This window comes from Tasmannia lanceolata, unplaced genomic scaffold, assembly GCF_043159265.1.
Source record: "Tasmannia lanceolata isolate RefF3 unplaced genomic scaffold, GAP_Taslan_0.1 ptg000003l, whole genome shotgun sequence".
NCBI lineage: Eukaryota > Viridiplantae > Streptophyta > Magnoliopsida > Canellales > Winteraceae > Tasmannia > Tasmannia lanceolata.
In genome coordinates, this window is record NW_027518680.1 from 54,813,520 (window position 1) to 54,835,017 (window position 21,498).

General features: G+C 37.9%; 1 protein-coding gene across 2 annotated transcripts; it reads right to left on the reverse strand.

Annotated features, from left to right (window-relative positions):
- Nucleotides 1-507: 507 nt before the first annotated feature.
- On the reverse strand, nt 508-16,895 carry LOC143856012 (uncharacterized). Of its 2 annotated transcripts, none has more exons than XM_077366055.1 (6): nt 16,305-16,895; nt 8,863-8,954; nt 8,582-8,704; nt 7,697-8,500; nt 6,318-6,537; nt 508-1,480 (listed from the first exon to the last, which is right to left on the reverse strand). In XM_077366055.1, the coding sequence occupies exons 1-6, from the start codon at nt 16,597-16,599 to the stop codon at nt 933-935; spliced, it is 2,082 nt and encodes a 693-aa protein (XP_077222170.1). In that variant the 5' UTR covers nt 16,600-16,895; the 3' UTR covers nt 508-932. The 2 variants fall into 2 exon arrangements, with proteins under 2 accessions (XP_077222170.1, XP_077222174.1); XM_077366059.1 differs by lacking the exon at nt 16,305-16,895 and adding an exon at nt 12,835-12,858.
- Between the last annotated feature and the right edge of the window lie 4,603 nt (nt 16,896-21,498).

Genomic DNA, 21,498 nt, shown 5'->3' on the forward strand with positions numbered 1-21,498 from the left:
ATCTGCGGGGGCCCAATAATGGCATAGTTGTCCTTTAGATTTATTTTAATTCCCCCTTTATGGGCCCACAATTTTACACCTCTTTAAAAAAAAAACAATCCCAAACTTCCACAGGTTATTCGAACATTTATCTTATTCCCTCATCAAAACTTTTAACTCTGCCAAATGCTAGTCTTGCAACTTTTAAAATTCCATAATAGCAGCCTGACACTAATTATAGGGAAATGATCTAGTGTTAAAACCAAAACCAAGTTCACAAACAGTCAACCACATAACCGTTCGATCGAGATCGGATGGTGATCGTGATGATGGGGGGCCACTTTAAGAGTTAATCAAATCAAGTAGGGCTCACTTCCATCACAACACATCCAGTGCCCCTCACAAATAAGACAACATAACACAAGTACAACACCCACAGATCCAACAGATGTCGTTACGCCCTTCAATGTATTCAGAATTAGAGAAGAAATGGCTGTAAGAATGCAAGCAAAAAATAAAATAAAGAGGTAAATGCAACAGATAACAAACTTAATTCATAGCAACATGATATGGAATTACTCCATAATACAATATAACCCTCAGTAATTAACTGTCTTTGATTTATATGTGCAAACGGCGAACAACACAGCATCAGGCACAAAAAATGTGAAGCGCGAATCACAAGCGAGTCCAGATTCCTCAAAAGAAATGCTTCTCCTAATTACATTCATCATCTAATCAAACTGTTAACAGCTAAAACTACAATACACCTCCCAGTTAGCCTACGGTCATGAAACACTGCATTAACCCCATCTCGCCTCTATCGCATTTACAAAAGCCCTAACATTTAACTCTCAACCAATTTCAAAAGCTTGCCTTGACAACCATCATCTTCACTATCCTCATTGCACATATCATGATTGTTCCAAACATACGTCTCAAAATTTCCTCCTTCACAATATGGCAACAACCAATCCATTGACTTGAACCCCTTCACGTGTGGGCCGAAGAACCTCCTCCTTGTTCATAACTAACTCAGAATCCTTGTCATCACCGCCGGTCTTGTTTTGACCATCATTGCCATTTCCAACACCATCATTGTCTTTCCCAAGTTCGTCTAGGTTCCATTTTTGTGCTCTAAAATTCACCAACTTTCCATTTTCGGGCAGCCCATTGCTCGCATCCAAACCAGCTATTGCTTGCTTATCATCTTCAACTGGATCAAGTTCAGAATTAGTGGGGACCTCGCGGACTGATACTGCAGATCCACCGGACTCGGCTCCCTTGGCGATGGTCGGGCATGCAGAGAACTTCGTGCAAGGGTTAACATCGGTTATAGAAGACACTATATTATGATTTACTGGGCTGCAATGGCTGGAGCCTCGTGCACTGGGCCACCCTTTTATATTATGATTTACCTCAATGTTGACCCACTGGTTCGATATCCAGTCCCTAGAAATCCTCAGATCCCTTCGTTGGATAATTGAGAAGATATCTTCACCTGAGCAGATTAGGAAAGGTACATAATTCTTTTTCTTTATTTTAAAGGAGAAACCACTTCACTAGAAAGAGTTAGAAAATAGCACTAAACCATACTAACCCACAAAAAATAAAAAACTCTAAATCAGCCCTTGCCTCGGAAAGAAACAGAAGAAATGGAAGATAGATGCAACCTGTTTCCAGGATCATAACGGGATAAAGTTGGACTTGGCCAAAAAAAAAAAAAAAAAACATGCAATACGTTTCAAACGACGAACCTACAAAATTTGTTTTTTTCAGTTTAAAATGAAGTTTTGCTAACTATGGTCAGGACTAAACCCAGAGATGATGTGTATTTTTTTTAAAGATATTTGATAGAGATGGAAATGCATTGTCTTGGTCAGAATCTAGTTCTACCAATGTGTATCAATATGAGTACTATCCTTTTCTAGAAAGTGCCTCTCATGTGGGTTAAACGTCTCCTTCAACTTCGATCATTAATATAACAACCACAGCACCGTTCCCAAACAAAGAAGATTGACTTGAATCATAGTTGCTTGGTTCCTGTAATTTCGTCCATTCTTTTTTTTTAATAATAGAAAAAATATTATTAGAAAGAGGAGAGGCTATAATGGTCAGAGGTTGCTCTACAGCGAGAACTGTCCTATCTAAATTCTTGTTGGCCATGAGTCTGCAACACCCTGACGTTCACAATACATATGAAAAGTTAAATCCAGAGCACTCACAAATGCAAAGGCTTGTCCACTATAAGCTGGCATCCAAGGCCAAGGCTATGATGAATATCCCATGACATTACATTGCTTGTGTCACGCAGTCACCATCCACCCACAAGCTAATATTCAAATCCTCAAGGAACACTCGAATACTGATAAGGAAACTGTGAAACTTAGCTTCCTTATAATTCATAATTTTGATAGGACCCAAGAAGACCTCTAGAATTTCATCTTTATTGTCACGAAATTGTCCACAATATGAGCTGGCGTCCAAGGCCCAGGGCGCGCTATTGACGAATTTCCCACGACATTACATTGCTCATGTCACCTAGTCACCCTCCACACAAGCTACCACCCAAATCCTTAAGGAACACTTGAATATTGATAAGGAAAGTGTGAAACTTAGCTTCATTGTAATTCAAAATCCATAGGACCCAAGAACGCTTCTAGAATTTCATCTTTATTGTTACTAAACACCCCACCAATTCCAGACCGACCCAGATTTCCCAAGGAGCAACCATCAAAATTCAATTTGACGGGGAGCAGATGCAACTAGGCCACTTTTAAGTTCTCCTTTGGCTTCCTTCCATAAATAATTTCACTTCAGTTTCTGAAGAGTTCGCCACTCCCTAAAACTCACCATGCACTAGCACCCAAGAAAATATTATGGTTCTTATATCACAAGGTTTTCTCCAAATAAGAGACCTTATCCTCAAACACACTTATTTATCCCTTTTGAAATTGCCCAAGTTACTAAAAAGGCAATCATTACACAAAGACCTTGAGCTCTATCCCAAGTCACCCCACTCTCTTCGTGCAATCTACTACTCAAACTCCTCTCTAACTAACTTATATAGATTAAAAATGGAAAAAACGGAATGCTACTGAATCGAAGACCCTCCCAAAACATAACCACCGACTTAAACATAATGAACTGAACAAATTGACCACCATGATTTTCAATCTCCACTTCTACTTAAAACCTCACACCCCCATCATCCACCCGAGTCCTCATATTTACCCAAATTTACCTTCCTTCAAAGGACATTCTCGTCAAAAAACCTCCATTATTACTTCTCAAGGAGAGGTTTGTTCCTACGGCATAAGTTTCCATGACCGAATTCCCCATTTCTCTTGGACCAACACACCCTCCCCTCCCACTTTACGAGGTGTTTTAATCTCTTTTACCTCCTCCCACTTTATGAGGTGTTTTAATCTCTTTTACCTTCCTCCTCGCCTTCCCATAAAATATCTCTTTTGGATATTCTAAATTTTCTTCCCAACCACCACTGGAATTTTGAATCGAGACATCAAGTAGATCGGAAGGATTGAAAGGGAAGCCTTGACAAGAGTAATCCACCCCCAAAAGAGAGAACTTATCTCCCAACAATCTAGCTTCCTTTCCATTTTTTTTTTTGATAAAATCTAGCTTCCTTTCCATTCTTTCCACCAAGAGGCCCTACTTCGCAAAATAAAATATTTGAAGGAAAATCAAGGTAAGATTTCCAAAAGAAAATCTAGCTTCCTTTGAAAGGATACCCTAACTGAGAGGCAAACCAAGGTAAGATATGTGTGTGTCATCCCCAAAATGAGATGGAATGAAGAAAGGCTCCAACAAGAAAACATTCAAGAAGCCCTCTTTCCAATGCTCGTCAACATTCTAATTGGTACTTTCCCTACTAAAGAAAGGAAGAAGAGGGAGCTTGAGTCATCTTGCAACAAATCTCTTAAGCACTTGAAGAAGCCAACATATCCTCCATTCCCAAGGATATGGAAGGATAATGAAGAGATGCACGCCAACCCCAACCTACAGGATTGTAAACTTCTTTCATATCCATCTTACAAAGGATGCTCCTATTACTTTATCTATTCCTTGAACCAATTCACTCATTTGCAACGAGGACCATGTCCAAATTTTGTCTCCCTCCCACAAAGACCCCTTGGTATGGAAAAATCACTTCCACAAGCACCTTTTCTAAGCACCTTTTCTAAGCCACATCGGTAAGACTTCAGCAATAATCTTGTAAAGACTACCAACGAGACTGATAGGGTGTAAGTCACCAATAATGACTGCAGAGACTAATGAAAGTGGTACTGGTCTCCTTGTTTAAGCAATCCATACATTTTTATTTTTTTTGAAAATTGACTTTTATTAATCCTTAGAATGTGAGGAGGGGACAAGATGTCCCCATCCATAATACATAGACTCCAGCACAATACACTTACAGTAAATGAGTATAAGTATCGAATTAAGACTGCCCATCCCCAATTCCCCCTACATTACCCGGTAAGCAAATTTGCATAGATTCGTGAAACATGCCCTGTTTTGCCAACACATTCGCCCTTTCATTTGCGGTGCGCCTTCTGTGGACGATTATCGGACGGATCGTTCTCACAATATTCTTAATTTCCAACATATAATTTTGCAGAAGCCATGGCCCTTTTGAATTGCCCAAAGGCCAGGAGATTACATTCGATGAATCGCCTTCAATGATCAGGGTTTAGAAAAGTGAGATATGTACCATTTTAAACCAAACAAGAGTGCTCTCACTTCTGCCTCATTTGGGTCGCATGTCCCAATGGGACCGGAGTATGACATCAGTAAATCCCCCTTTTCGTCCCTTAATATTCCGCCCACCCCTGCCTTTCCGAGGTTTCCGATAGCACTACCGTCGAAGTTTAGCTTTAATAAACCCATCTGTGGTGGCTCCCATTTTGGCTTGAATTTCACTTCAATCTTCCTCTCCCATATTACAGCCTTCCAGTTTCTCAGTATTTCTCCGAGTCCGTATGATACCCCTCTGATATTTTTAATCCAAGATATAAGTTCAACCTTTAACTCTAATCCAATCCTTTCAAAAGTCTTAGTTTTCTCCGTGAAGATACGACTGTTTCTCTCCTTCCAAATGCTCCAAATGAGAGCATATGGTAATAACTTCCAAAGCAGCTTCCTGGTATCGCCAAAAGCAACGATAGACCAGTTGGTAATCACCCTCCTAATTGATTTTTGCAAGACCCATTTGAGACCAAAGGCATTGATCATCCCCATCCATACCCGATTGGTAAATGGACAGTGGAGAAGTAGATGATCTAGTGATTCTTCCGCCTATTTACACAGGATGCACCAGGAGGCCATTTGAAATCTTCTCCTTTTCATACGATCGCACGTGTTGATTTTCTCGTGAACAACTGTCCATGCGAACGCGATAACTCGAGGAGGGGCTGAAGATTTCCGTATACCAGCGCGACGAATTGCCTTACGACCTCGGTTATTCAATACAGAGAAGAAGGATTTAGAAGAGAATTCACCATGAGTTTCAGGGATCCATATCATTTCATCTGATGCTACCGGCGAGTAGTACTGTGATTCAAGTAATGATACAAGAGAAGCAAAACGATTTATCTCCTCATCTTTCAAATGTCGGCTCAGTCTTATATCCCAGAAAATCTTTCCTGCCGCCGGTTCCCTTGCCATATAATCAGACACGAGAGCGTCCTTCTTGTTTGCCAATGCAAAGAGTCCTGGAAAAGCATCCTTCAACCGTGTTTTTCCACCCACAAATCCAGCCAGAAGTGCACCTCATTTCCCACTCTTGGTCAAACAGTCCATACATTAGAACTCCATATTTTTAATAAGCTAACCATCACACATTCTCACTCTTGGTAAGATGCCATAATAAAGCCATCTGAATCCCATGATTTGAACCTATTCATAGCCAACATTGAATCCCTAGTCTCTCCTTCCTATAATTGCTTTTCTAACCATCTCGTACTTTCATTGGACAGTGTCCGAGAGGGAAGGATGACAATCGAAGTTTTTAGTATAGCACTTCTTATAATAGCCATCAAGAGCATCTTCTAGCCCTCTAAGATCTTCCACAAAGTACTTGCTTTATTAAGACTATTGTCTAGCATTAGACATGATGCACATATATTCAGTATTGTTCAAACAGAAGAAGAAAAAACTTCAGAAAAACAACCCAATTTCTTGTCTAAAAAAAAAAAAGAGACAACAATTTCCAATGGATTCACAAGCGAAATTTCCATGCCAAAAAAAAAAAAAAAACCACCAATCATTTGAAGAAAATTGAATAGTGCACTGATCTTTCTAAGAAAAATACGTACCAGGAAAATAAACTTGCAGAGCGTCATCTCCAAAGCCGTCAACTCCAGTTACCACTCCTTCCCACCAGCCATCATTCCACCATGCATCCACTGGGGTTCCAACCTCAAAAACTACATCAGTCAACTTCCCAGAGGGAGGACATTGCCGAATTGTAAGGCGGCCCAAGCATCTCATGCCCAATTTATCAGGAGCGGCTGGTCTAAAGGCAGGGATCCATTCCTACATAAAACCAGAAAAAAGTCTAAGATCTTTGGAACCCATCCAGCCCTAACTAGAGTATCAATAAGGCATAGGGCGACTTCAATCATTCACTAATATGAAGAGGCACGTCATACATAGCCAGTAGTGACTTAGGAGATTTGAAGAATCAATAAAACGAACCAGAGACTTTAGCAAGCATTACCCAATGTTTAACGGTCAAACACTAGCCTGGTAGATGTAGAAATTTGCCAAATCAATTTGGTTTTGAACCTAACCATGTGCCAATAATGAATGTATCTGCGGAGTTGACTAAGGCACATATCTTATCATTGACTTGGTTGGGTCAATGAAGAATCAAAAAATAATATTTTTTTTAAATGATACTAAGACGCCGGTGTTACAGTTTTCGGTAACATGGGTTGCTGGTTGTAGATGCGGTACCACTTATATTGAGAATGAACCCATTGAACTGACGGGCCAATACTGATCCAGCTCATTGCCTGAGGTCCTACCATGATTGGATGATCCTACAGCCCTGATCTTCACCTAAATAAAAAAATGATAGATTTTAGGATTTTTAAAAATTGCTATTGCATCTATTTGTCAACTTGATCAACATCTTACCATCATCCGATCACGGTGGGGTCAGAAGTAACAAAAGGATTAGAGGTGGCCCATCCGAATCAACAGAAATGACCACCATATAATTGTGCCAGCAACAAACACATGATAAGGAAATCATTAACATATCCAAACTTTCCTAGCATGACTTTTTTTTTGGATTATCAACATTTTTTAAGGTTTCCATTACTCATTTAATTAGCCCAAGTCAAAGCAAAACTCAGAGTCAACTCTTCAATTTCCAAGTAATCAATCTTTTGAACATTGGCCTTCCCGGTTTAAAAGACAGAATTAACTAATCAAATTCAGAGAAGTCGGGACTCTAAGCAATTTTTAGACAATAAAATGATATTTACCATAAAATTTTCTGTGGCTCAAATAAAATGAAAACAAGGTTTTCCTGTGGTTTTTTTAGTTATGGAAATCTACAACTATCAAAACGCTATGAAAACTAGGAACGCCCTGATGGAAAAAAACAAAACCTACAGCATTGGACTTAATTTTTAAGACACTCAGATGACCAATAAGGCCGTGTCTTTGGTGCTTCTATACATACCTCTAGATTGCCACTCCCATCTTCATTCTGCAAATCATCATAATGAACCTTCAGTTTCTTCCGAGATAACTCTAAGACTGTACACCTGAACCAGCAACCCCTGATGCCACTATCTTGACACAAAACCTCTATCTTTTCATCAACCTTAAACGGTAGGGGATGCCAGTGTTTGTGCCCAATGTACTTGACTGCCATTGGCCTTCTACCTGATAATCCAAATCTCAATTTTCGATAGGCTGGCCTGCATGCGGTTATCTGGTCCCCAGGGCCTAAAATACTGGCACCTCCCTGATGCCCTCTGCTAGTTCTGATCCTCTTTGACCCCCCTTTCATATTACCCCCACAGCGAAATTCATCTTCCTTCCCAGTCAAACTATGGAATGCCAATTTGTGTTTAGGGATGGGATAGATATCTAAGCACGAGAGAATCATTTGGTCAAAATACCCCAGCAATTTAGTTAGATTGAAGGGCTTGACGCTATTGCTTTGGAACTGTCTAAAGCATATATGAATTCCATCCGTAGAAGTACTCGGAAGAGCGGCCAAGCATTTTTCATAGTGCTCAGGAGTTAAAACAGTCGCAAGACCATCCACACACTCAGCACTGATAACCTGGGCATAAGGTGTAATAAAGACTTCACTAGGGTTTGGAGTTGGTGGAGGAATCATACCAATAACTTCCTGATTCTGATGAAACCACCGGACTTTGACTTTTTTCTGCCCTTTCTTATTTTCATACATATCGTCCAAATATGCAAGATAGTTGTTTCCCTCTTTAGCCATGACAAGAACAAAAGAATGGCTCTGCAAATCAGAAAATCAATGTTTGACAATCAAAATAGCATATCGATGCAGCAAAACATGCAGAGAAGTACCAGAGCTTACAGGTATGGTGGTCCCACTGCGACAAAATGCTTTGTAATGCTTGAGCTGTTTGCCACAAGTCCAAGCAGCACCTGACCACACAATGTCCAAGTTGTGGCCTTTCAGGTTCCTTGCCAAATGACCCTGAAACAGGGAAGCTTGAAATAAGCACTAGTATGATTGCGTACATCCATAGGGATTAGTCCCGCCCTAAAATGGGGTGGGGATATCCTATGTGATAAAAAAATAAATAAATGATGAAATTTGTTAGAGAACATGAGAAATTATCAACAAATAGATACCATGTGAATGGGTTGGGAGTTTCCTTGATTATTCCATCCACACACTGAATGGTCAGCAGCTGAATTTTGTGCTGAATCATTTGTTGGAGATTCTGTCATGAAAATGTTGGGACTGCTGAGTAATCCTCCAAGGTGAGAACAAAAGGCAAGTACTGTTGAAATTATAAAACCAAAACCTTTCGTCTACAGATAGCTTGTGTTTTTTTAAATGATAACCTGCAGATAGCTTTTTTTTTCATCTACAGATAGCTTGTTCCCATTGATGTAGTCATATAACCTTTCAAAGGTGGCCACCTTGATTGTGAAAAAAAAAACTATTTTTAAATTCACACGAAAAAATATTGTTAAATTCAACCCACAAAGGCCATGTTTGTTTTAGATTAAAACAACAGATTGTGCAGTCCCCAACTGATTATTGGACCGAAAACTGCACTAAATTTTAGGCCGATAATCGGTTGGGGACTCCACAATCAGTTGTCATAATCTAAAACAAACAGGCCCTTAAATATTCCTACGTTGGTAGTTCCCTTGATTATCAACTAAGCCAGGTTGGCTCAACTAATTTTGTAACACAATCAGCATAATGAATGAAGGATTAAATTCTCATTCTCTGTTATTGCAATTTTCATCACATTGATATGATTAAGTTCAGACAGGTACATATAAGTAAAAACAAGGACCTAATTATTCCAGCATACAGCTTGGGTGTTGAGGATATGGAGTTTTGAGCTGAGAATCATAAACAAGGATCACATATTTCCAGGTGTAAGCAAGCTTTGAAATACAAAGTTTATTTATTTGTTTAATGACAATAACGGCAAGATGATATCAAAGCAAGAAAGGAGAAATGTATAACAAGCATAGCTTTAAAACTCCCCCGCGTTCGCGCCGACTCCCCAAACTCATTCCGAAAGATCACCAGCAAATCTAATTTGCCTCATAATATACTATTTAAGAGCATAAAAGCATGTCCTATGATCTCTAAAGATTCAATCATTACTACATGTCTATGATTTGTGGACACGGATATGAATGTCACATGTCGACACGGACATGTAGTGTCGGACACGGCAACCAACCATCCCAAAAATAAGAAACGGGGACACGGCTAAAACAAAAAGTATATATCTATGATTAGGGGAGCTATAGGATACATTAAATATAATATTAGAATAACAGTTTGTTTAGGGTATTAGGTTTAGGAGAGAGTCTCAACTCAACTCAACAAAGCCTTTGTCCCAAACTAGTTGGGGTCGGATAGAGAGCTAAAAGAAGAGTATATAGCAAAAATATTAGTTAAAGATGAGCTAAAAGAAGAGTTAATAATTAAAGAGGTAAACACAATATTCAATAATAATACAACGTCACACTTGATACGGTACAAAAAATGTGTCGACATTAAGTTTGACACTTATAGTAGTACATTTACAAGTGTCAAAAGGAGAGCCGACACAGGTTGACAGGACACGTGTGTCAACAATAAGTTCAAAGTGTCGGCTAAATCATAGCTACCTTCTCATATCAACATGGCATTGGCAACATAATTGCCAAATTTAGGTAAGACTAGAAATTCAGGAAAATATTTCAACTTATTGAAACATCAAGTAGTTCGCGATTTATTCAAAATAAACTCAAATATCTATGAAAAAAATTTAAGTGCGAATTGAATCTGTTAAAGTATAAAAGATAAATAACGCCTTTCTCCAATTCCTTAAGCTTTTGGAGAAGTTGTAAGTTAACATGGTATCAGAGCCAAAGGTCTAAAGTTCAAACTTCCCGGATAGCAAAAATCCACATGCGATCATGTGCCACGTGTTTGCCAAGTGGGCCACACGTGAGGGCGAGTGTTAAAAGTATAAAAAATTAAATATTGCCTTTCTCCAAAAGCTTTTGGAGAAGTTGGTAAGTTAACATGGTATCAGAGCCAAAGGTCTCGAGTTCAAACCTCCCGGATAGCAAAAATCCACATGCGATGGTTGGCCCAAAGTGGGACCACATGTGCCACGTGTTTGCCAAGTGGGCCACACGTGAGAGGGAGTGTTAAAAGTATAAAAGCTTAAATACTGCCTTTGTCCAACAGCTTAAGCTTTTGGAGAAGTTGGTAAGTTTCTAACAATTTCACATGTTAACTTGCCAACTTCTCCAAAAGCTTAATCTATTGGAGGAAGGCATTATTCATCTTTTATACTTTAACACTCCCCCGCAAGTGTGGCCCACTTGGCAAACACGTGGCACATGTGGTCCCACTTTGGGCCGACCATCACATGTGGATTTTTGCTATCCGGGAGGGTTTGAACTCGAGACCTTTGGCTCGGATACCATGTGAAATTGTTAGAAACTTACCAACTTCTCCAAAAGCTTAAGCTGTTGGAGAAAGGCAGTATTTAATCTTTTATACTTTAACAGAATCCATGATCATGACAATCCAAAGAGACACACCCAACCACTATACCATGCAATCCAATTCTAAAGGATTCATTAGCCGACCCCAACTAGTTTAGGACAAAGGCTTAGTTGAGTTGAGTTGAGTTGAGAATCAAATTTTTACAAATATTTCTCGAACTTTTCGAACATTTGCCTAGCCAAATTATTCCCGAACACGATCTTGGTAACTATGGTTGCAACCACAACTATTTCCATAAATTTCAAAATGGAATTTTATTGCTTGCAATTCCATGTGAAGAATTTAGAGCTAACTTCAGTTTGGGGTTTGTCCCTTTGAAGGAACTCGGATATGAGAAATGAAATGATGTAGAGATGATAGGGCTGATTGGAGAGAACCCAAATAGATGGAAAGGGGGGCTTGTTATTACTTTCCAAAACAAAGCCGAAAACTATGAGGATGGCTAGGTGCGTGAAGAGACACTTGGTCCAATTGTGACTATGGTGCATGCGCTCATGAACATGCATGCACACATGCAAATACAAGTGGAGGTTTTGTGTAACTACTTTCCAAAACAAAGCCCAAAAATGAGGGCAGAAAGGTAAGTGAAGAGGCACTTGGTCCAATTGTGACTATCGCACACATGCTCGTGAACATGCATGCTGTTGGGATATGGATTGAGTTACCCGTAACCCAAAGAAATGTCGTCGCCCACATAGGTTTGTGGGCCCCAACAAGCTAAAGGGATAAATCCAAATTAGTTGGGAGGAGATATTTGATGTCTATTATGGTTTATCATGATAAGGCATTAGAATTGGACTTGGTGGGATTCCTAGACTTCTTTCTTAAGAAGGAGACTTAGAATCCTAGACTACATATAGGTAGTCGAATTCCCTATAATAAAAAATAACATGAAAGGTCCATTCTCTCTCTCTCTCTCTCTCTCTCTCTCTCTCTCTCTCTCTCTCTCTCTCTCTCTCTCTCTCTCTCTCTCTCTCTCTCTCACGATCATCCCTAGGCTCTCGGATTTGTGATCGTGAAGAACGAAGGAGCGACTCTCGTAGTTTCTCCTACGACACACAATGAGATCGTTACCAGATTGATTGCGATATCAACGGGCTCGTACATCAAGCCAAGATTCTGACTTCCGCGTTTGGGTTGCGCAAATAAGGTATGACTCTCTAGCCATTTGTGTGCAAGGTGCTTAGTGGTTAATTATTATATAACACATGCATCCATGCAAATACACGTGGATGTTTTGAGAGGAGGCAGTAGTAGTGTGAGAAAGAACGCAGATGAGACTAGTGGTGGTTCTGGGTGAAGAAGAGAGAAGGAAAATTAAGGAGCAAATGTCAAGTACATCTTTTCGGCCATTTTATTTAAATTGTTGAAAACGAAAAAGGTGCCAAATTTTGGGAGTGCGGATATCAGCCCTCAATAGTTTAGTTCACGCAGATGTAGTATAGTTGTATTCATATCCCTTTTTTTAATGGTGATAGAAAAAAACAAATAGAGGGGGTCTCAAAGCAAAAGAAAGCAGCACAAACTAAGGCCAACAAAAAGGAAACACAAAAGGAGCAGCAAAGAACCTCAGTGAGAAGATGACCAGAAGCTCTAATCTCATCTCTATCAACTCTGAAACGAGCAAGCGATCTGCAATACAATTGGCTGATTGTCAAACGTGATGAATCTCAATATCATGAACCTTGATCAAATTGCAGATCTCCCCTATAGCATCCAAAAACCTCCACGGGTAGAAAAGTATATATCTCACCCATCTAACAACATTAAGGGAATCTCCCTCAATGATAAGGAAATCCAACAAGGTCTGATCAACGAGAAAGATATCATAGCAAAGGGATTGCCCCTCCACCTCGTTGGAATGCTTCTCACCAATAGGACCTGAAAAAACCCACCCACCCACCCCCCTCCCTCTGAATTCCTCAGCAAGGTTTCAAATTTCAGTTTGGGTTTAGGTTTCAGTCGCCACGGAAACAGAAATATTTCGGTTTCGATTGAAAATTTCAGTGGGCATCTTAAAAATCATGAAAACGTATGGAAACATATGCAAATGATAGAATTTTAAGATGAAAGTTCAGCAAATGCTAGAATGAACATAAATACAAACTTAGAAATCATCACATGAGCAAGACAGTTATCCATAATGGTTTAATTACATCAAACACTGAGGGACATCCGTTGTCTGGTAAATCGATACATGGCACATCTCACATGTAATTCATATATAAATATGTATATGTAGTCCATACACCACATTTCACATGCAATTCATATAAATATAATCATGCAATGTGTATTGATACAGTATACCACTAATGCACTTACAATTTTGGTTTCAATATGCATTTTAGTTTTAGTATGCTACAGTGAGGATGGAAATGGATGAAAATGGAAATATTTCAATTGTGTTGTGTTGTTTTCAATGGAAATTTAAACAATGCTCCTCAAAAGAACCCCAATGCCAGTTCGACCAGGATTCCCAAATGCTTGAACAATCGAAGTTGCATTCATATCTTCATTTATTTATTTATTTGAAATGACATCTTCATTTATTTGTGTAACTTCTAATACAACTTATATCTTAATTTATTAATGTGTAACTTCTAGTATAACTCATCATATGAATACAACATATCAATTTAATATGCAACAAACCAAACATAAAAAATATAAAGAAAAGGACTTCAAGGTTTAGGAGGGTTGATACACGATTCTTTTTTCTTTTTAACTACAGATTGTTAAACAATTCCTTGAACATATTTCCTTTAAATTTTACCACTCTAAGGGCTATACTTACTCCCTAGGAAACAAGGTGTAGGGGTGCAACTTGGGTCAGGTCGGGTTGAGCTTTTGCTAAAAAATGAATAGGAATCAACCCGAACCCAACCCGATTTCAACCCAAATTCCCAAAATCATCCCGAGTTGCACCCGTAACTAGGTGTGCATGCTTGTGACAAAAAAGCAAGAGACACAATTTCTTTCCTTCAATAATAAATTAAAAAAATTGATATTTGATATTTGATATTTCAATTTAGTGTAAAAAGAGTTTTGTATTTAAGATTTAGAACCCTTGGAAATGAACACAAGAAAATATAATACAAACACAACTGGCAAAACTCATATACCCTATTTTCAAATGTATGCGTGTCTTAGTACCTAAACTTATGCCATACCTGAATCCCATAATACAGAAAATGTTTTCCCACGACAGCACCCAACGTTTGATTGTGGCTTTCATGTTGTCATGCCACCTTGTCCCGAACTGATTCGACCTTATCTAGCCTGGCACTTGGGAGGTTTACAAGTCGCTTAGACAAGTTTCATCTGATAGATGGCAACTAGATCTTGTGACAACTCAAGGTATAACCGACTCTTAGTGTTAACGTCTATCAATGAGTGTACGTGTTACAATTGTTTTATGACCATGGATTAACCATTGAAGGCCCTACTAAGCCATGTTAAACACTCAATGGACGCCATGCTTAAAAAGCACCAGCATGGTTGGAGGCAAGAAGTATAAAGTCAGTATTCTGCTTAGGACTAGAGCTGGACCAAAACCAACTCAGTTTTGGCCAAAACAATCACAGCAAAACAGAGAGCAACCAAAATGTTTTTGTTCCAGTGTATACTTCGTATCAAAATGAACTAAAACCAGTAATTCAAACGAAATTAATCATTTCTGTCAGAATTTAAAATCCGCTTGTAGGCAACATCTATTTCACACAACAGCTTGAAAAAAGAACGTCTAACATGCAAGCTAAGAAATGTGACATGCTCTCCCACACGCACACAACCTCTAAAGCCTTAAAGCAGCTTCAAACATGCTGGTTTCACACATTGCTCTACCAACATGCACCACGAGGTCCAAGAGACCCAAAGCGTTCAAGGTGGCCAGGTACATACATGATTGACACCAGTATACTCCACATGTGCTAAGATGAACAATCCATCGGGGGCGCAGGAGCAATGGCATTAATAATAGTAAGTAAACATATTACTGATTTCCCCGAAAAAAGGGTAAGCTAAAAAATGTAGAGCAATGACACCATTTGCTTGTGTGATGTCACAATCTGTCAGAGAAAACATTGACAAACATTTTCATAAGCAATATAAAGCAAAGCTGATAACACATAAGAAGAACAGACAAGAATTGCCCAGAGAAAAATAAATAATCTCAGCGCAATTGTCTTTCTGCAAGAGCAAATTGTAAAAAAAAAAAAAAAAAGGGGACAGAAAAATGAAAATGAAAGAAAAGAAGTCTAGCTCAATAACCAGATATATTGCTCCAGCAACCCATCATTTTCAGAACCATAGTTGCTAGAGTGAGAAACGAGTGCGAGAAGCGTTGTAGGAAGAAGAAGCACTAAGCGAGGAATCTAACAACAAGAAAATGTGGGAAACAAAAAAGCTCTAAAGTAAGAATAAACATGTTGGAAACGTCATCGATAAGTTAACATGAAGTATGTAATAAGCATCACTAGAAGTGAAGAAGAAGCATATAGAAAGAGAGATGGTTATAGTAGGTTACGAAGGAAGGTTTAATGTAGGTTAGGGTAGCTAGTAGTAAAGAATACTTTGCAACTGATTAGGATTAAAAGTTTCAGTGATTTATAGTTTTATATGTTTTATTCATACAAGTTTCAGTGATTTATAGTTTTATAGTTTTATATGATTTATAGTGATTTATAGTTTTATATGTTTTCTGGATAAAGGTCCCCATAAGTTTGATTTGAAAACTCTATAGGTTTTAAATGCACTCCTTTGGAATTATCAGAAGAGGAAAACACTCTTTAAGGAAAAATAATCATCTAAATAGGAAGCGTGCTTCCCCTAAATTTGGTAAACGAGAAGAACTTAGATCCAGAAGTGAGCTTCCCACTCAAATAGGAAGTTTCTGATAACTATGGGCAGAACTATTGAAATTGACAGACCGCCATTAAAAAAAAAATGAAATTGACAGACAAACAACAACTATCTCAAAATAAAATCTATGCATAAAATCGAACAACCAAATAAAAGGATATGAATAGATAATTACTTGAATAATCTTGCGGGCAATGCTTCTTCGACAATAATGAAGTAAGCCAGTTCACCACCTCCCTTCTCGATCTCCATTTAAAACAAGTGTTGTTGAAACTCTCAGGGAAAAAAACTCGCAAGAACTCATCGGAGACAACGTAAAGCATGTGTCTGATACTCCTCTCAGTGCCCACAACAGCGAGGAAGGAATCTCCAAGAGTGTCCTTTAAGAAGTAATGAACAATGCGGCTACCCCGCTCCTGAGATACAAATTGTTCTTTCCATTCCACAAAATCATGCTCATTTGCAGACATTTTGACAAAGAACCCCCCAAATAGGGTCAAGAAAACATCCCAAAACTTGCAATAACCAGAAATAAAATGGGAGAATAGTCCAATGGGAGTTAGCAAGGACTCAAATCCAAGTTAGCCCATATCTCAAGAGCCTAAAGCTTGTATTTAAATTGGAAAATTCTAAGCAAAAGGTACTGGGTCTGCAGGAATTATAACCTAGAAAAAGAAACAAGAGAAGAAAGAGATGTGGGTTTCTAAAAAAACACTTCACCAAACTGGACTAACCCTAAGAAGAAAAAGAAAAATCTACCCATAGATTTAAAGGAGGGTTTCATGACTGTTTCCTTAAAGTGGGAAAACCCTTGGAAAGTAGTAGTGGGTTTTCAAAGAAGCTATCACTTGACTAGAAAAACCTATCTAAAGAAGAAACTTGGGTATCCAGAATGGGAAAAACTTGAGAGCAGATTTCAAAACCCTAAGAAGGACAAGTAACTGGGTTTTCCAGAAATCTCTCCTCTGATAGGAAAACCCAGAGCAAAAAGATAAGTGGGTTTTATACAATGATTAGCAGAAAAGAAAAACCCATAAATTACAAACATAGGATTCTAGATTACTTACCTAAATTGGCAACTCTTGAAAAAGGGGAACAGGTTTTTTTGGGTAAAGAGGCCATAGGGACGCCATGGAGAGTGCAAGTTACAGAATTTAGGCAGTCCACACATCACAAATTCCATGAGAACCGGAGAAAAACGAAGGGTACAAGGATAAGTAAGAATATACAAGGACCCATAAAGTCATCTCAAAAAGGACCCATAGGCCATAAGGCCCATAACTAGTCACCCCTCTCTCTCTTTCTCTCTCTCTCTCTCTCTCTCTCTCTCAACTCTCAACTAAGAGCTGTTTGGAAGCAGGGAAATTTGCTATCCATGGAAAGTAATCTTTCCAGCATATGGTAAACTCATTTTCCAAGGAATTTTTCCAATGTGGAATTTTTTCCGATATGGATTTTTTTCTCCATATTTCGAAGAAAAATTGCAAACTTAGAGGACTTTGGAATTCTTTTCTTCATGGGATATTTTTTTATAAAAAAAATAATTTAGTATTTTTTCCCTACATCCTAAGGGTCCCCTGAGAAGGAATTTTTTCAAGGAAGACACCAAGAGTAGAATTTAATTTCAATGTACAGCTGGGCTCTTATAATTAATATGATTAGTTGTCGCATTTTATATAAGGTATTAGAGAATATGCTTTTTGGAGAATAATTAATTACCAGATAGGCATTGTCCATTTTCCCTACATCCGACTACATCGTACTTCTGCTATCCAACTCTGTCTTGTTACGCCCATGCTTCTTGTGCACCAACTTTTATAACTATCTATTTGGAAAGGGAAAAATCTGGCGATATCCTACTGCTACTATCAAACGGGAGTTTAATGTTGTTGCACTATTTGCATATGCCATTAGTGCTACTCCCACTCTCGTGCAAGAAGAGTCCATGGCTGTTGCGACCACCACAATGAATTCCACTGAAGAGACAGAAAAATATTTTCTATGTACCTATATACACTATGAACTTACAATATGCACTTTTAACAACATTATTATTTACCTGTATGTCCTTTGGACAATGTTTTATGAGAAGGTACTCTTATAACTTATGTTATTGGATTTTTGTAGTAAGTATGGGAAATAAGAGATTATAAATTACCAGCATAGGAACAGTATTGGTTCATGGTCTTAGCAATAAGATATATGAGATTATAAATTTGTAGAACATTAAATATTAGAACCCCAACTGCAATAGAAACCCAACAATAATATGTATGGAAACAGACTCAAATGATTGGATGGATCGTGAGGATTTGGATTTTGTTTACTTTAAAGCATTTGAATAATTTTTTTGGTCCGAAGAATCCTATTGTCATGGTTTTAAAACTTTTAAATTGCTACTTCAATGCGAGGTTATTTTTAGAGTTTTATTTAAATTCCCGAAAAAATATTTGATAGGTTTTAGTTTTGTCTTCATCTTCTCTTGAGTCTCATTGCCGCCACCCTGCTTCCCCACATCGTCGAGCTACTCCATGGAGAGAAGATGAGATGGGTCATCGTCTCTCTCTTTCTCCTCTCTCTATTTGTCTAGGGTTTATCCCTCCCTCGCTCAAGTGATGTGGCCAGGAATTTGGTCAAGGGGGGCCGAGAATGGTTGATATGTAATAATCAATAAATTATTATAAAGTCAAAAAAAAAAAAAAAACACAAATTTTAATTCAAATTGCCTTCAATTTTTGAAAAAAATCATGAATGATTAATCGATTCTCCAAACTATTGGATGTAGGCAGCAGCATTCTACTTTGTTCATTACAAGATTAAATCTACAATTACTGAACTTAAAGCTAAATGTTTTGAAAAAAATGATTACTTGTACCTATGATAATAATATGTTAATCCAAAGAATGTTAGAAGCCTTGTCCAGTTTCGAAATAACCCTAATAGATCCAATCAACATCCTACCAAATAGATATCAACTCATCTAAATTACCTTTCCAAGCTCGGTTTGAAAATTACAGAATTATATCCAGCATTACTGTGCAATTTTATATCAGGTAAAAGCATTAAAGTAGGCACACAAAAAGATCAATATCAACAGTGAGAAAACTAAAATGTCAAAATAATTCACATATTTACCCCAAAAAAAGACAATCATAGGAAACAAATAAGTTCATTAATTCAATATACTCAAAGCAAAAGATATACTAAAAAACTTCAATTGGTCAATAAACAGCAACAAAGACAATTTTTTTTACAAATTTTCAATGTACCTCTGCCCCCTTCTTAGCAGCAGGGAGCTTCTTCATTGCCTGAATGGAGCTACATCAACCTGGACTATGGTGTTCTTTACTAGAGGCTACAAGAATTTAGAAAGAGAAATTGAGAGAGAAGAGAACTTTATAGAGAGAAGGGGGTTGAAACCATAGTTGGCAAAACTCCGTTTTGAAACTCCCTTTCACAATGCAAAAAAAAAAAAAAAAAAACTCCGGTTTTATTAGGCCAAACGTTTTAAACACATTTAAAATGTGTTTTAAATGTTTTAAGCTCGTTTTTTGTCAAGCTTTCCTATTTTACCGCCACCATATTTTGTAAATGACAAAACTCATTTTCTTGTGTTTCCCATTTTTTTACTACGTTTTTTTGAGCCAGTACCGTTTTAAACTCATTTTCTTGTGTTTCCTTTTTTTTACTACATTTTTTTGAGCCGATACCGTTTTAAACTCATTTTCTTGTGTTTCCGTTTTTTTTTTTTTTTTTTACTACAATAGAGTTTAAAAGAATTTGGTTACTTATATTTCTCCCACAATAGCTGATCAATTGAAAACTGAAAATTACCATTTTCTACCATAACAACTGTTATGAGATTTCTCTTTTAACAACTAGTTATAGTTAATTGAAAATTGTAATTTTCTCACACTGTATGTATCTTTTGTAGAGTTATATATGTTAAGTAAGGATGTATTTCACATTAAATTTCAATTGAAATCACATTAAAAGTTATAGCTGTTTTTATCTCATTTTTGAGCAAAGAAGAACCGAATCCTATTCTAAAGCTTGGTTTACACCTTTTAAGGCAAGTAAATAACAAGTCTTATCTGTGGTGTGACAATCTTCCATTGAGAAGGAGGGAGAGAGAGTACCTTTGGGGAAGGAGGGAAACCATCAAAAAAAGCGCTGTGGGACCCGAGAGAATGAAGTGAGTGAGAGCGTTTTGAAAAAAAAAAAGGCCCAGTAGGATTTTAAACAGTTAACTAAGTGGACAATAGGATTTTAAACTTTGCCTCCATTCTTGAAATGCAGTAGTGATGTAATATGTAGGGGTGTAAACTAGCCGAGCCGAGTTTTGGCCAGGCTCGGCTCGGCTCGTTAAGCTCAAAAGCTCGGGCTCGGGCTCGGGCTCGGTCAGGCTCGGCCAGGCTCGCGAGCCTTACCGAGCTCCGGTTATATTAAGTTCACACCCCTCATCTTCCCTGGAGAGCCCTATCTAGTGTAATTTGACTACTTTTTTTACACTATGGGTGGTGGTCCAAGTAACAAATGGCGTTCCAAAAATGAAGTGACATATTTTGCCTCCCCCTTTCACTCTCTGAACAACCCTTTTAGTGTATATATTAATATTATATATATATATATATATATATATATATATATATATATATATATATATATATATATATATATATATATATATCTTAACGAGCCGAGCCGAGCCGAGCCGAGCCTGGCCTAAATCGGGCTCGGCTCGTTAAGCTTAACGAGCCTGATGAGCCGGCTCGGCTAGGCTCGTTTAGGATTCGAGCCGAGCTTTTTTCGAGCCGAACTCGAGCGAGCTTCAAACTTTTATAATAGGAAAAATTATTAAAAAATGCAAAGTTTTATCTAAATTGTTAATAAAGGGTAGTGATTTGAAAATTATAAAATAAGGGCTATTAGGTGACAGAGTATGAGTTTTAGGACAAATATACCCCCACTTGGTTTTCCCACCATTTTTTATGCTCTAATCCTTAAACTTTTTTCACCAACCCACTTCACGTTTTTCTTTCTTCTTCCCCACCCATCCAAGGTGAAAAACACCCTTTGCAGCCATTGCCATCCTTTGGAAGCTCCAATACCATTGTATTTTGTAAAAAAAAAACACCATTACTTGTTACAAATTTGAACTTAGGTGAAAAACATAGCTCCAAGTAGGTCCATGTTCCTCTACTTGAATAGGGTTTAACATTTTATGAAGGTTTTCATGTTTTCTTGGGTTTTAACATTTTATGAAGGTTTTCATTATTTTCATTGTTTTGTGTTGAAAAAAACAGAGAAATTACCCAAGTTGTTCTATGTTGGTTGTATAATTGTTTTCATTGTTTTCTTGAGTTTTA